The sequence below is a fragment of the Molothrus ater genome, unplaced genomic scaffold, assembly GCF_012460135.2.
Source record: "Molothrus ater isolate BHLD 08-10-18 breed brown headed cowbird unplaced genomic scaffold, BPBGC_Mater_1.1 matUn_MA724, whole genome shotgun sequence".
Taxonomy (NCBI): domain Eukaryota; kingdom Metazoa; phylum Chordata; class Aves; order Passeriformes; family Icteridae; genus Molothrus; species Molothrus ater.
Window position 1 is genome coordinate 1 of NW_023416592.1, and position 15057 is coordinate 15057.

Below are 15057 nucleotides of genomic sequence, written 5' to 3' on the forward strand. Positions count from 1 at the left end.
CCGCCCGTTCCTGGGCTGGAAAACGCTCGCGGTGGGGCTGATCAACCTGGCCGAGGTGGGGGGCACGGGGAGGGGCGGGGGGGGCCTGAGGGGTTTGGGGGGTGTCCTGAGGGAGTTTGGGGGTGTCCTGAGGGGGTTTGGGGGGTCCTGAGGGAGTTTGGGGGGTCCTGAGGGGATTTGGGGGGTCCTGAGGGGTTTGGGGGGTCCTGAGGGGGTTTGGGAGGGTCCTGAGGGGGTTTGGGGGGTCCTGAGGGGGTTTTGGGGGGGTCCTGAGGGAGTTTGGGGGGTCTGAGGGGGTTTGGGGGGTCCTGAGGGGGTTTGGGGGGGTGCCTGGGGGGTTTTGGGGGGGTCCTGAGGGGGGTTTGGGAGGGTCCTGAGGGGTTTGGGGGGGTCCTGAGGGAGTTTGGGGGGTCCTGAGGGGGTTCGGGGGGTCCTGATGGGGTCGGGGTTTGGAAGGGGTTCTGGGGGGCTGAGGAGGGTTTGGGGGAGGCTGGAGAGGATTTGGGGGAATTTGGGGGGGGGCTCAGGGGGCTTGGAGAGTCCTGGGGGTGTTTTGGGGGGGGTCTCAGGGGGCTGGGGGGGTCCTTGGAGGGATTTGGGGGAGTCCTGGAAGGGTTTGGGGGGGTCCTGAGGGGTTCTCGGGGGCTGGGGAGGGTTTTGGGAGGGTCCTGGGGGTGTTTGGGGGTGTCCCGGGCGGTTTAGGGGGGTCCTGGAAGGGTTTGGGGGGGCCCTGACGGGGTCCCGGGGGGGTTGGGGGGAGTCTTGGGGCTTGGGGGGGGTTTGGGGGAGGTTTGAGAGATTCTTGGGAGGGTCCTGGGGGTGTCCCGGGGGACTTGGGGTGCTTGGGGGGGGCTCAGGGGGCTGGGGGGTCCTGGGGAGTTCCTGGAGGGGTTTTGAGGGGGTCCTGGGGGGTCTGGGGGGGTCCCGAGGGGGTCTTGGGGATTTGGGGGGGTCACAGAGCCCCGGCAGAGGCTGAGGGGGATTTGAGTGTGGGGTGGGGGCATTGGGGAGGTTTGGGGGGGTCAGGGGGGTCTGGGTGCCCCATGGAGGGGGTGGGGGGTCTGGGTGCCCCATGGAGGGGTTTGGGTGCCCGGGGGGGGTCTCCAGGCGCCCCTCCCCAATTTCTGCTCCCCCCCCCCAGGTGCTGCAGCTGCCCAGCGAGGCGGGGCCCGCCCCAGGCCCTGGTGCTGCACCGGGCGCTCACGGAGCCGCTGCCGGTGGCCGAGGTCGGGGTGGTCGCGCTCTCGAGCCAGCCCGGGAGGCCGAGGGGAAAAGCAAAGGAGCGGTAGTGGGGGGAACGGGGACACGGGAATGGGGACACCGGGAATGGGGACACCGGAATGGGGAACGGGGACTGGGAATGGGGGAACGGGACACCGGGAATGGGGGGGGGAAGGGAATGGGGAACGGGAATGGGGAATGGGGAATGGGAACAGGAACCGGGAACGGGGAAGGGAATGGGAAGGGAATGGGGAACGGGGAATGGGGAACGGGAATGGGGAACGGGAATGGGGAACGGGAACGGGAACGGGGAATGGGGAACGGGAATGGGGAACGGGAATATGGGAACGGGAATGTGGGGAATGGGGAACGGGGAATGGGGGGAACCGGGAATGGGGAACGGGAACGGGGACACCGGGAATGGGGAATGGGGAATGCGGAATGGGAATGGGGATGGGGAACGGGAATGGGAACGGGAACGGGAACGGGGAAGGGAACAGGGAATGGGGAATGGGGAACGGGGATGGATGGGGACGGGGACACGGGAATGGGGAACGGGAATGGGGAATGGGGAACGGGGAACTGGGAATGGGGAACGGGGAACGGACCGGGAATGGGGAAAGGGGGGGAACGGGAACTGGGAATGGGGGGAACGGGAATGGGGAACGGGAATGGGGAAAGGGGACACCGGGAATGGGAATGGGAACTGGGAATGGGGAATGGGAATGGGGAACGGGGACGGGAACCGGGAATGGGGAATGGGAACTGGGAATGGGGAATGGAGACACCGGGGAATGGGGAACGGGGAACGGGAATGGGGAGCGGGAACCGGGGGAGAAACGGGAACGGGAACAGGGGGGGCACGGGGGGTTTGGGGGGGTTTTGGGAACGGGGGGGCACGGGGGGTGGTACGGGGGTTGGGGGGGCGGAATTGGGTCTGGGGGAGGTTTTCGGGTGCTGGAGGAGTGCCCAGAGGGGCTGGGAAGGGCACAGGGCATTGGGGAGGGGTCCCCAGTGGGTGCTGGGGGGGCACTGGGGGGGTCCTGGGTGCCCCCCCACCCATGGGTGCCCCCCTCTTCACCCCCCCAACCTTTCCCTTTTCTTCCCTTTTTTCTGTATTTTTTCCCCCTTTTTCCCCCTTTTTTCTGGCCCCTCCCGGTTCCCCCCCTCCCATTTTTTTGCGCCCCCTCCCCATTTTCCCACCCATTTTTGGGGTGCCCCCCCCGTCCCCAGACCGCTCCCCGGACCTGGACCAGGACTCGGAGGAGGATGAGGAGAGTTTCTCCTCGGAGCCCGAGGGCAGCGATGATGCTCTGCCGGGCCAGGTGCGACCCCTCCCCACATTCCCAACCCCCCCCTTCCCCCCCCCCCCCCAATTCCAGCCCCCCCTGACCCCCCCCGCCCCCCCAGGACCTGTTCGATGAGGAGGAGGAGCTGCCCAAGGGGAAGAAGCCGAGGAGGAAGGGCCCGGGGGGCGCCAGGGTGAGGGGGGGGGCGCGGGGGGGGGGAGGGGGCCAGGGTGGGGGAGGGGCCCGAGGGTGGGGGAGGGGTCCCAGAGGATTTGGGGGTACCTGGGGGGGGGGGGGGGATGGAGGATGGGGGAGGGGCTTTTGGGGGGGTCCCAGTGGGGATTGGGGGGTCCCGAGGGGATCCCGGGGGGTTTGGGGGGTCCCAGGGGTTTGGGGGGTCCCGGGGGTTTGGGGGGGTCCCAGGGGGGTTTTGGGGCAGTCTCGTGGATTTTGGGGGTGTTTTGGGGGTATTTTGGGGGTGTTTCGGGGGTCCCGGGGGTTTTGGGGTGTCCTGAGAGGGTTTTGGGGGGGTCTCGGGAGGGTTTGGGGCGGTCTCGTGGATTTTGGGGGTGTTTTGGGGGTGTTTTGGGGGTGTTTTGGGGGTGTTTTGGGGGTCCCGGGGGTTTTGGGGGTGTCCCTGACCCCCTCTCCCCCCGCCCCCCCCAGCACCCCAACATCAAACAGAAATTTGTGGCGCTGCTGAAACGGTTCCGAGTGTCTGAGGAGGTACCGGGGACAGGGGGACACAGGGACAGGGGGACACAGGGACCCAGGGGGTGTCCCCAGGGAGGTGACAGGGGTGTCCCCAAGGGGGTGACAATGACCCTGGGCTGTCCCCAGGGTGGCTTTGGCCTGGAGCACAGGTCCCTGGGGAGGTGTCAGGATGTCCCCAAGGGGTGACAGTGACACCAGGCTGTTCCCAGGGGGGTGACAGGGGTGTCCCCAGAGGGTGACAGTGCCATGGGGGTGTCCCCAGGGTGGCTTTGGCCTGGAGCACGTGTCCCCAGCCGTGGCCGAGGACCTGGACGCTCTCTACGATTCCCTGGAGATTTTCAACCCCAGCGACAGCGGAGCCGACCTGGACGACACCGACAGCGTCCTGAGCACCCCCAAACCCCGGCTCAGGTCAGGGGCACCCCAAAACCCCACTGAGCACCCCAAATCCCACCCTGAGCACCCCAAAACCCCGGCTCAGGTCAGGGGCACCCCAAAACCCCACTGAGCACCCCAAACCCACCCTGAGCACCCCCAAAATCCCACCCTGAGCACCCCAAAATCCCACCCTGAGCACCCCCCAAACCACGGCTGAGCTCAGGGGGACCCCAAAATCCCCCGGGCTCCTCCCCCAGGTGACGGCGCCACCTCCCTTGGGTGACCCAGTGTCCCCAGTGCCCCCCAGTTTCCCGTGTCTCTGGGTACCGGTGGCACTGGTGCCATCCCTGTCCCTGTGTCCCCCCCTGTCCCCCCTGTCCCCCCTGTCCCCGTGTCCCCCCCAGGCCGTTCTTCGAGGGTCTCTCCCAGTCGAGCTCCCAGACCGAGATGGGCACCGAGAGCCCGGCCCCGGTCAGTGCCGGACTGGGAGCACTGGGAGGGAACTGGGAGGGAACTGGGAGCGCTGGGAGGGACTGGGAGGGACTGGGAGGGACTGGGAGGGGATTGGGAGGGAACTGGGAGGGAACTGGGAGGGACTGGGAGGGGCTGGGAGGGACTGGGAGGGACTGGGAGCACTGGGGGGGATTACTGGGGGTCACTGGGACCACTGGGCAGTTACTGGGAGCACTGGGGGGGTCACTGGGGGGGGTCACTGGGGTTTTCTGGGGGGGGTCCCAGACATTTTTGGGGTCTCTTCCCCCCCCCCCCCAGGCAGAGCCGGGGCCCCGCAGCGGCCGCAGAGCCCCCGAGGAGGGGCCGGACCCCGAGGGGCTGGTGAGACCCCCACCCCAAAACCCCCAAAATCCTAAAAAACCTCCCCAAAATCCCCCAAAACACCTCCCAAAACTGCCCCCAAATCTGCTCCAAAAACCCCCCAAAAACTACCCCAAAAATCCCCCAAAACTGCCCCAAAACTGCCCCTAAAGTTCCTCAAAACCCCCCAAAACTGCCCCTAAAGTTCCCCAAAATCCCCCAAAAATCCCCCAAAACTGCCCCCAAAACTGCCCCTAAAGTTCCTCAAAACCCCCCAAAACTGCCCCTAAAGTTCCCCAAAATCCCCCAAAAATCCCCCAAAACTGCCCCCAAAACTGCCCCTAAAGTTCCCCAAAATCCCCAAAACTGCCCCCAAAATGCCCCAAAACTGCCCCTAAAGTTCCCCAAAATCCTCCAAAACTGCCCCCAAAACTGGTCCCAAAAACGCCCAAAACCGCCCCAAAAAAGCCCAAATGAACCCCCACAAAATCCCCCCAAAATTCCCCAAAACCGCCCCCAAGCTGCCCCTAAAACCCCCCAAAACTGCCCCCAGAACTTGTCCCAAAATCCCCCAAAACTGCCCCAAACCCCCCCAAAAATGAACCCTCCAAAATCCCCCCTAAATCCCCCCCAAAACAAACCCCGAACACCACAAAACCCCCACCCCAAACCCCCAAAATCTCCACCCCCACCCCAAAATCCCCCCAAACTCCCCCCACCCCAAAAAAGGACCCCCAGAACCCCTCACCCCAAAAGAGTCCCAAATTTTGGGGTTCCCCATCTCGATTTTGGGGTTTTTCCCCCCCAAAAGCCCCCAAACATTCGTGCCCCCACCCCGGGTTTTGGGGTTCCCCCCCGGGTTTTGGGGTTCCCCCCCGGTTTTTGGGGTTCCCCCCCGGTTTTTGGGGTGCCCCCAGCCCCTCTTTGCCCCCCCAGGACCCCCGGGGGGACCCCGAGCCCCCGGCAGAGCCCGGGGGGGGCCCCGAAAAGTTGAAGACGCCCCTGAAGGGGAGCAAGGGGGAGGCGGCGTCACCCCGGTGAGAGACCCCCCCAAAATGGGGACCCCAAAATCGGGGTCCTAAAGGGGGATTTGGGGTTCCAGAGTGGGATTTGGGGTCCCTGGGGGGGATTTTTGGGGTCCCAAAGGGAGGGGATTTGGGGTCCTGGGGGGGGTTATTTTGGGATTTTGGGATTCCCGAGGATATTTTGGGGTCCTCGGGTGTGTCGGGAGTCCCAGGGATTATTTTGGGGTCCCGGGGGGGTTATTTTGGGGTCCCTGTTGGGTTTTTGGGGTCCCTGTTGGGTTTTGGGGTCCCGGGGTGGTTATTTTGGGGTCCCGGGGGGGTTTTGGGGTCCCTGTTGGGTTTTTGGGGTCCCGGGGGGGTTTTGGGGTCCCTGTTGGGTTTTTGGGGTCCCTGTTGGGTTTTTGGGGTCCCGGGGGTTATTTTGGGGTCCCGGGGGGGGTTATTTTGGGGTCCCTGTTGGGTTTTTGGGGTCCCGGGGGGGTTATTTTGGGGTCCTGGGGGGGTTTTGGGGTCCCGGGGGGGGGGTTTGGGGTCCCGGGGGGGTTATTTTGGGGTCCCGGGGGTTATTTTGGGGTCCCGGGGGTTATTTTGGGGTCCCGGGGGGGTTTTGGGGTGCAGCGCTGTCCCCGCTGTCCCCCCAGGCCGGACTTGGGGGCCCCCCCGGGCCGGGGGCGCAGGGGAACCCCCCTGAGGGAGCGGGGGCTGCCCCGGGGGGGCCCCGGCGAGAGGAGCCCCGAGGGAGAGAAACCCCCCGAGGGACCCCCCCCCGCACAGGTGACACAGGACAGGGGACAGTGGGGACAATGGGACAGTGGGACATTGGGGACAATGGGACAGTAAGGGGACAGTGGGGACGGGGGGGACAATGGGACATTGGGGACAATGGGACAGTAAGGGGACAATGGGGACGGGGGACACTGAGGCCATTGGGGGGACGGTGGGGACAGTGGGACAGGGGACAGAGGGACAATGGGGACAGCAGGGGACAAGGGGGATAGGAGGACATTGGGGAGACAGTGAGGACAGGGGACAGTGGGGACATTGTGGGGACATTGTGGGGACATTGCGGGGACCATGGGGATGAGCGGGACAATGGGGACATTGGGGGGACATTGGGGGGACATTGGGGGAACAGGAGAAGACAGTGGGGCCATTGTGGACACTGGGGACACTGGGGACACCATGGGGGGCACAGGGACACCGGGCAGGTTTTGACAAGGGGGACACAGGGGGATGGGGGGGGGCAGGGAGGGGACAGCAGAGCTCTGAGCCCACCCTGGGGTGTCCCCAGCTCCCCCCGCTCCCCCCATCGGGCTTTGGGGGTGTCTGTCCCCTCACTGTGGGGGTGTCCCCCGCTCCCCCATGGGGACTTTGGGGGTCCCCTCACTGTGGGGGTGTCCCCAGCTCCCCCCATCGGGGTTTGGGGGTCCCCTCACTGTGGGGGTGTCCCCAATTCCTCCCCGCTCCCCCCATCGGGCTTTGGGGGTCCCCTCACTGTGGGGGTGTCCCCAATCCCCCCCATCGGGCTTTGGGGGTCCCCTCACTGTGGGGGTGTCCCCAGCTCCCCCCATCGGGCTTTGGGGGTCCCCTCACTGTGGGGGTGTCCCCAATTCCTCCCCGCTCCCCCCATCGGGCTTTGGGGGTCCCCTCACTGTGGGGGTGTCCCCAATTCCCCCCATCGGGCTTTGGGGGTCCCCTCACTGTGGGGGTGTCCCCAATCCCCCCCATCGAGCTTTGGGGGTCCCCTCACTGTGGGGTGCCCCCCCAGGGCCCCCGGCGCGCGCTCTGGGAGCAGCTGGGGGCGGCGCTGGGCCCGGAGCCGGGGCTGCCCGAGAGCATCGTCCTGGTCAGCACCGGGGAGTGGCAGGGACAGGTACGGGGGGGACCCCGGGAAATGGGGGGGGCACCCTGAAATATGGGGGGGGACACCCGGAAATATGGGGGAGGGTAACCCTGAAATATGGGGGAGGGTAACCCTGAAATATGGGGGAGGGTAACCCTGAAATATGGGGAGGGTAACCCTGAAATATGGGGGGGAGCACCCTGAAATATGGGGAGGGACACCCAGAAATGGGAGGAAGGGGGGGGGGGCACCCCAAATTTCAGGGGGGGTCACCCCAGAGACCTCAAAATGGGGGGGGGGGAGACCCCAAATTGGGGGGGGGCGGCCCTAAATGGGGATGGGGGGGAGGGGGGGCAGTTTTGGGGGGGCCGGACTCCCCTCGGGGGGGGTCTCTGACCCCGGGCCCCCCCCCCCCCGCCCCCCCAGTGGGTGTCGGAGCTGCTCCAGGCCCAGGGGGTGCCCGTGGTGGCCGCGGCGGGGGGGGCGGAGCTGCAGGCGGCGCTCGGGGCCATCCTGACCCGGATCCAGCGGCTGTGAGTGACCCCCCCCACAGAGACCCCCCAAAAATACGGGGGACACCCCCCCCAAGAGACCCCCCCCAAATATGGGGGACACCCCCAGAGACCCCCCCCCAAATATGGGGGACACCCCCAGAGACCCCCCCCCGCCGAAATACGGGGGACACCCCCTCAGAGACCCCCCCCCAAATATGGGGGACACCCCCCCGAGGCCCCCCCAAATATGGGGGACACCCCCAGAATATGGGACACCCCCCCGAGACCCCCCCCAAATATGGGGGACACCCCCCCGAGACCCCCCCTGCCCAAATATGGGGGACACCCCCGGAGACGCCCCCCAAATATGGGGGACACCCCCAGAATATGGGACACCCCCCCGAGACCCCCCCCAAATATGGGGGACACCCCCTCAGAGACCCCCCCCAAATATGGGGGACTCCCCCAGAATATGGCACACCCCGTGAGACCCTCCCCAGAATACGGGGGACACCCCCCCGAGACACCCCTCACCCAGAAAATCTGGGAACCTCCCCTCCAAAATTTGGGATCCCCCCCCCCCCCAGTCCCGAAACCCCGCATGGATCCTTCTGGAACCTCCCCTTCCCCGCCCCCCCCCGATATCTGGGGACCCCCAAACCCCGGGGACCCCCCCCAAATCTGAGATTCCCCCCCCAAAAAAAGTCCCAGGACCCCCTCCCAAAATTGGAACCCCCCTCTTCACCTGTCCCCTCACCTGTCCCCTCACCTATCCCTGTCCCCACAGGTGTCACCTGTCCCCTCACCTGTCCCTGTCCCTACAGGTGCCACCTGTCCCCTCACCTGTCCCCTCACCTGTCCCTGTCCCTACAGGTGCCACCTGTCCCCTCACCTGTCCCCTCACCTGTCCCCTCACCTGTCCCCTCACCTGTCCCTGTCCCCACAGGTGCCACCTGTCCCCTCACCTGTCCCTGTCCCCACAGGTGCCACCTGTCCCCTCACCTGTCCCCTCACCTGTCCCCTCACCTGTCCCTGTCCCCACAGGTGCCACCTGTCGCCGCTGCCCCCCCGGGTGCTGAAGGTGGCGGCCGTGGGCGGGGCCGGGTACCACGGGAGCCTCCTGAGGGCCTTCGTGCGGCACCTGGGCACACCTGGGGCACACCTGGGCCCCCGCGGGCCCGACTGGCTCGGCCTCCTGCGCTTCCTCATCGTGCCCCTGGGTACCTGGGCACAGCTGGGCACAGCTGGGGGACATGGGGGGCACACCTGGGCACAGCTGGGGGACATGGGGGGCACACCTGGGCACAGCTGGGCACAGCTGGGGGACATGGGGGGCACACCTGGGCACAGCTGGGGGACATGGGGAACACACCTGGGCACAGCTGGGCACAGCTGGGGGACATGGGGAACACACCTGGGCACAGCTGGGCACAGCTGGGGGACATGGGGGGCACACCTGGGGCACAGCTGGGCACAGCTGGGGGACATGGGGGGCACACCTGGGGCACAATCTGAGGGCATGAGAGGCACCTGAGGGGCATGGGGGACACACCCGGGGACATTGGGGCACATCTATGGGGTGCGTGTGCGTACCTGGGGGTACCTGGGCACACCTGGGGGGGTCTCTAGGCACACCTGGGCACACCTGGGGCACACCTGGGTGCTCTCTGTGCCCACCTGGGGGTACCTGGGCACACCTGGGTGCTCTCTGTGCCCACCTGTGGCTGTCCCCGTGTCCCCAGGTCCCCACCCCGTGGCGCAGCACCTGGGCACCCTCGATGGCCGCTACGGCTCCGCCTTCCTGGACCCGCCCTGGCGGGAGCTGTTCACCCGCAGCGAGGCCCCGCCCAGCGGTACGGGGACACCTGGGGACACCTGGGGACACCTGGGGACACCTGGGGACAGCTGGGGGCACCTGGGGACAGCTGGGGACACCTGGGGACAGCTGGGGGCACCTGGGCACACCTGAGGGCACCGGGGGTGTGTGTGTGTGTGTGTGTGTGTGTGTCACCTCCTGTGCCCCCTGTGTCACCTCCAGGGACACCCCGGTGTGTCCCGAGGGGGTCCCAAGGTTATGGGGGGTCCCCGTGGTGTCCCTGGGGGTGTCCCTGGGGGTGTCCCCGGGCTGTCCCCAAGTGTCCCCCCGTGTCCCCGCTGTCCCCAGAGCCGTTCAGCGTCGCCGGGCGCATCCTGTCCTTCGTGGCGGGGGCGGCGGTGACGCTGCCGCTGCCGGTGGCCGAGGCCATGCTGACCTGCAGTGACAAATTGTGAGTGACACTGGGGGACATCGGGGACATCGGGGACACCGAGGGCATTGGGGGGACACGGGGACATCAGGGATTGGGGACATCAGGGATTGGGGACATCATTGGGGGTTTGGGGGCATTGGGGACGTTGGGGGGACATTGAGGACATCAGGGGATTGGGGACATCATTGGGGGACTGGGGACGTCAGGGACAATTTGGGGACATCAGGGGGACATTGGGGACATCAGGGGGACATTGGGGACATTGGGGGACGTGGCGGATGTGGGTGGGGACACGGGAGAGGTTGGCGGGAAAAGTGGGAGGACACAATTGGGGGACATTGGGGACACGGAGGGGACACGGAGGGGACACGGGTGGCAGGCAGGCGGTGGCACCTGGGCACCGGCTCCCCGTGATGTCCCCAACTGTCCCCAACTGTCCCCAGCCCCGACGAGGACTCGTGCCAGAAGTTCGTGCCCTTCGTGGGGGTGAGAGCGGGGAGGGGACACCGGGAGGGGACATCAGGGAGGGGACATCAGGGAGGGGACATCAGGGAGGGGACACGGGGAGGGGACATCAGGGAGGGGACACGAGGAGGGGACACGGGGAGGGGACACCGGGAGGGGACATCAGGGAGGGGGACACGGGGAGGGGACACCGGGAGGGGACATCAGGGAGGGGACACGGGGAGGGGACACCGGGAGGGGACATCAGGGAGGGGACACGGGGAGGGGGACACGGGGAGGGGACACCAGGGAGGGGACATCAGGGAGGGGACACGGGGAGGGGACACGGGGAGGGGACACCGGGAGGGGACATCAGGGAGGGGACACGGGGAGGGGACACGGGGAGGGGACACCGGGAGGGGACATCAGGGAGGGGACACAGGGAGGGGACACGGGGAGGGGACACCGGGGAGGGGACACCGGGAGGGGACACGGGGAGGGGACATCAGGGAGGGGGACACGGGGAGGGGACACTGCACGTGGCACTGGGAGGGGAAACCCTGTCCCCAGGCCAGGGGTGGCACCTGAGTGACACTGGGGGGGGGGGGGGGGTCACAGCCCTTGGGGACAGGAGGTGACACCAGAGTGGGGTGGGGGGGGGGGGTCACACTGGGGGGGTGGCACTGGCGGTGACACCGGGGCAGGGACGCAGCCCCTGGGGACAGAGGGTGGCCCTGAGTGTCCCCGAGGTGTCCCCGAGGTGTCCCCAAGGTGTCCCCGAGGTGTCCCCGAGGTGTCCCCAAGGTGTCCCCCCCCCCGCAGGTGGTCAAGGTGGGCCTGGCCGAGGATCCCCCCCCCGCGCCGGGTGAGTGGCTCTGCCCCCCCCCCCATTGTCCCCATTGTCCCCATTGTCCCAGGGTGTCCCCATCCCTGCCCATCCCCCCCGCTTTGTCCCCTTTGTCCCCATTGTCCCCTCCCTGTCCCCCCCTTTGTCCCCTTTGTCCCCATTGTCCCCATTGTCCCCTCCCCGTCCCCCCCTTTGTCCCCTTTGTCCCCATTGTCCCCATTGTCCCCTCCCCGTCCCCCCCCCCGCTGACGCTGCCCCCCCCCCCCGCAGGTGACGGTGACCCCGAGGGGCCCCCCCCGGGCCTCGCTGTCCCCTCCACGTCCCCCCCCGCGGGGGGAGGGGTCGGGGGGGGTCCCCGCGAGGCCGCGACCCCCCCCGCGTCCCCCTCCATGGCCGGGGGCACCCCCGGGTGAGACCCCGACCCCCCGGAATGGGCGGGGTGGATTTGGGTGGGGGGTCCCTGGGATTTTGGGGGGGTCCCTGGGATTTTGGGGGGGTCCTTGGGTGCTTTGGGGAGGGGTCCCTCCGTTTTGGGGGGGGTCCCTGGGTTTTTTGGCGGGGGAGGGGTCCGTGGGTATTTGGGGGGGCTCTCTGGGTATTTTGGGGAGGGGGTCTCTGTGTTTTAGGGGTGTCTCGATTCCCGGGGGGTCCCTGGGTATTTTGGGGGGGGTCCCTGTGTATTTTGGGTATTTTGGGGGGGGTCCCTGTGTATTTTGGGGGGGTCTCTGGGTATTTTGGGGGGGTCCCTGTGTATTTGGGGGGGGTCCCTGTGTATTTTGGGTACTTTGGGGGGGGTCGCTGTGTATTTTGGGGGGGTCTCTGGGTATTTTGGGTATTTTGGGGGGGGGTCCCTGTGTATTTTGGGTATTTTGGGGGGGTCTCTGGGTATTTTGGGTATTTTGGGGGGGTCTCTGGGTATTTTGGGTATTTTGGGGGGTCCCTGTGTATTTTGGGGGGGTCTCTGGGTATTTTGGGTATTTTGGGGGGGGTCCCTGTGTATTTTGGGTATTTTGGGGGGGTCTCTGGGTATTTTGGGGGGGTCCCTGTGTATTTTGGGTATTTTGGGGGGTCTCTGGGTATTTTGGGGGGATCCCTGTGTATTTTGGGGGGGGTCTCTGTGTATTTGGGTACTTTGGGGGGGGTCGCTGTGTATTTTGGGGGGGTCTCTGGGTATTTTGGGTATTTTGGGGGTGTCCCTGTGTATTTTGGGGGGGGGTCCCTGTGTATTTTGGGTATTTTGGGGGGGTCCCTGTGTATTTTGGGGGGGGGTCCCTGTGTATTTTGGGTATTTTGGGGGTCCCTGTGTATTTTGGGGGGGGTCGCTGTGTATTTTGGGTATTTTGGGGGCTTCCTGTGTATTTTGGGGGGGGTCCCTGTGTATTTTGGGTATTTTGGGGCGGTCTCTGGGTATTTTGGGTATTTTGGGGGGGGTCCCTGTGTATTTTGGGTATTTGGGGGGGGTCTCTGGGTATTTTGGGGGTGTTCCTGCCCCCCTCTCTAATTCGGGGTGTCCCCCCCCCCCCATCGCAGCCCCTCGGGGGAGGCTCTGGGGCTGCAGGTCGATTATTGGGGAGGGGTCGCTGCCCCCCCCGAGCGGCGGCGGGGGGGGGAGGGGGAGCGGCGCGAGGGGGGGGGCCCCAAGAGCAGCCTCAGGGGCACCTTCCGCTCGCTGCTGGTGACGCGGCTGCCCCCCCCGGGGACCCCCCCGGCAGCACCCTGGCCATGACCCTGGTCAGCCGCGAGAAGAACAAAAAGGGTGAGGGGGGACCCCAAAATTGGCATTTGGGGGTTTGGGAATTTGGGGGGATTTGGGGGGATTTGGGGGGATTTGGGGGGATTTGGGGGCTGGAGCCTGGTCAGCTGCGAGAAGAACAAAAAGGGTGAGGGGGGACCCCAAAATTGGCATCTGGGGGTTGGGAATTTGGGGGGATTTGGGGGGATTTGGGGGGATTTGGGGCTGGAGCCTGGTCAGCCGTCAGAACAAAAAGGGTGAGGGGGGGGACCCCAACATTGGCATCTGGGGGTTGGGGATTTGGGGGGATCTGGGATTTTGGGGGGATTTGGGGTTGGAGCCTGGTCAGCCGTCAGAACAAAAAGGGTGAGGGGGGACCCCAAATTTGGCATTTGGGGGTTTGTGAATCTGGGGGGATTTGGGATTTTGGGATTTTGGGGGGATTTGGGGTTGGATCCTGGTCAGCCATGAGAAGAACAAAAAGGGTGAGGGGGGGACACCCCAAAATTGGCATCTGGGGGTTGGGAATCTGGGGGGATTTGGGATTTTGGGGGGATTTGGGGCTGGACCCCGGTCAGCTGTGAGAAGAACAACAAGGGTGGGGGGGGGGCAGAAATTTTGGGGGTTTGGGGGTTTTGGGATTTTGGGGATTTGAGAATTTGGGATTTTGGTGGTCGGGGAAATTGGGAATTTGGGGGGATTTGGGGCTGGGATTTTGGGAATTCAGAGATTTTGGGGGGTTTGGGAATTGGGGGGACTGGGACACGGGAGGGGTACACAGAGGGGATTGGGGGGGTTTGGGGAGTTTGGGGGAATTTGGACCGATTTGGGGTGGGTTTGGGGCTGTTTCTGAGCTGGTTTGGGGTGAATTTGAGATGGATTTTGGGGTGGGTTTGGGCTGGTTTGGGGGTGAAGTTGAGCTGGATTTGGGGTGGATTTTGGGCTATTTCAGGCCTGTTTTGGGGCTGTTCTGGGGTATTTTGGGTTGGTTTTGGGGCTGGTTTTTGTCTCGTTTTGGGGCTGGTTTGGGGCAGTTTGGGGCCGTTTCTGAGCGGGTTTTTGGGGCGGATCCGGCCCCTTTTGGGACCCCCCAGTGCCCGCCCTGTTCAAGCGGCCCCCGCGAGCCCGACAAGAGCCGGGGGGTGGAGGGGATCACGCGGCTGATCTGCGCCCCCCGCCCCCCGCCCGCGCTGCTCAGCGGTGGGTGAGGGGCACCCATGGGGGGGGGGGGGGGCACCCATGGGGGGGGGGAGGGTGGGGGAGGGGCACCCATGGGGGGGGGGAGGGGCACCCATGGGGCAGGGGTGGGGGGTGACCCCCTCATGGGAATCCCCCAAATTTGGGTGACTGGGGGGGGGGGGGGGGGTGGGTGTCACCCATGGGTGGGGGAGGGGCACCAAAGGGCGAGGGAGGGGCACCCAAGGGTGGGGGGCGACCCCCAGGTGGGAATCCCCAAAACTTGGGGGAGGGGTTTGAGGTAATTTTGGGGGCGGGGCTTCCGGGGGTGGTTTTTGGGTGGGGGGGGGAGGGGGGGTCTGTGGTGGTGGTTGGGGGAGGGGTCGGGGTCCCATGGGTGCCGCCCCTCCCCCCCCGCAGTGACCGTGGATGGCACCCAATGGGACGACATCAAATTCTTCCAGCTGGCGGCGCAGTGGCCGTCGCACGTCAAACACTTCCCCGTGGGGCTCTTCGGGGGGGGCAAAGCGCCCTGACCCCCCCTTGGGACCCCCCGACCCCCCCTTGGGACCCCAGACCCGCGGGGGGAGGGGTCCCCATCGCTTCTGCAGCCTCCTTGTGCCGCCCCTCCCCCCCACCCCAAAAAAAAAGTGCCACCAAACCCCCCCCAAAGTGTCGCCAACCCCCCCAAAGTGTCGCCAACCCCCCCAAAGTGTCACCAACCCCCCCCAAAGTGCCACCAACCCCCCCCCAAAGTGCCAACCCCCTCAAAGTGCCACCAACACCCCCCAAAGTGCCACCAAACCCCCCCCAAAGTGTCACCAACCCCCCC

At 66.1% G+C, this 15057-nt stretch overlaps 1 protein-coding gene across 1 annotated transcript; it reads left to right on the forward strand.

The window, feature by feature from the left end:
- Nucleotides 1-4: 4 nt before the first annotated feature.
- On the forward strand, nucleotides 5-14853 carry LOC118701124 (phosphofurin acidic cluster sorting protein 1-like; the record flags this gene model as incomplete). The annotated part of the gene is given in 23 exon segments (XM_036405751.2): nucleotides 5-55; nucleotides 1142-1285; nucleotides 2454-2546; nucleotides 2632-2703; nucleotides 3177-3236; nucleotides 3487-3635; nucleotides 4007-4073; nucleotides 4374-4436; nucleotides 5352-5452; nucleotides 6082-6214; nucleotides 7209-7313; nucleotides 7710-7816; nucleotides 8822-8997; nucleotides 9520-9630; nucleotides 9942-10044; nucleotides 10470-10512; nucleotides 11293-11335; nucleotides 11588-11726; nucleotides 12848-13020; nucleotides 13023-13073; nucleotides 14144-14156; nucleotides 14158-14249; nucleotides 14646-14853. Coding segments are annotated over 23 exon segments (2205 nt in total), but the record flags the coding sequence as incomplete, so codon positions are not given.
- Between the last annotated feature and the right edge of the window lie 204 nt (nucleotides 14854-15057).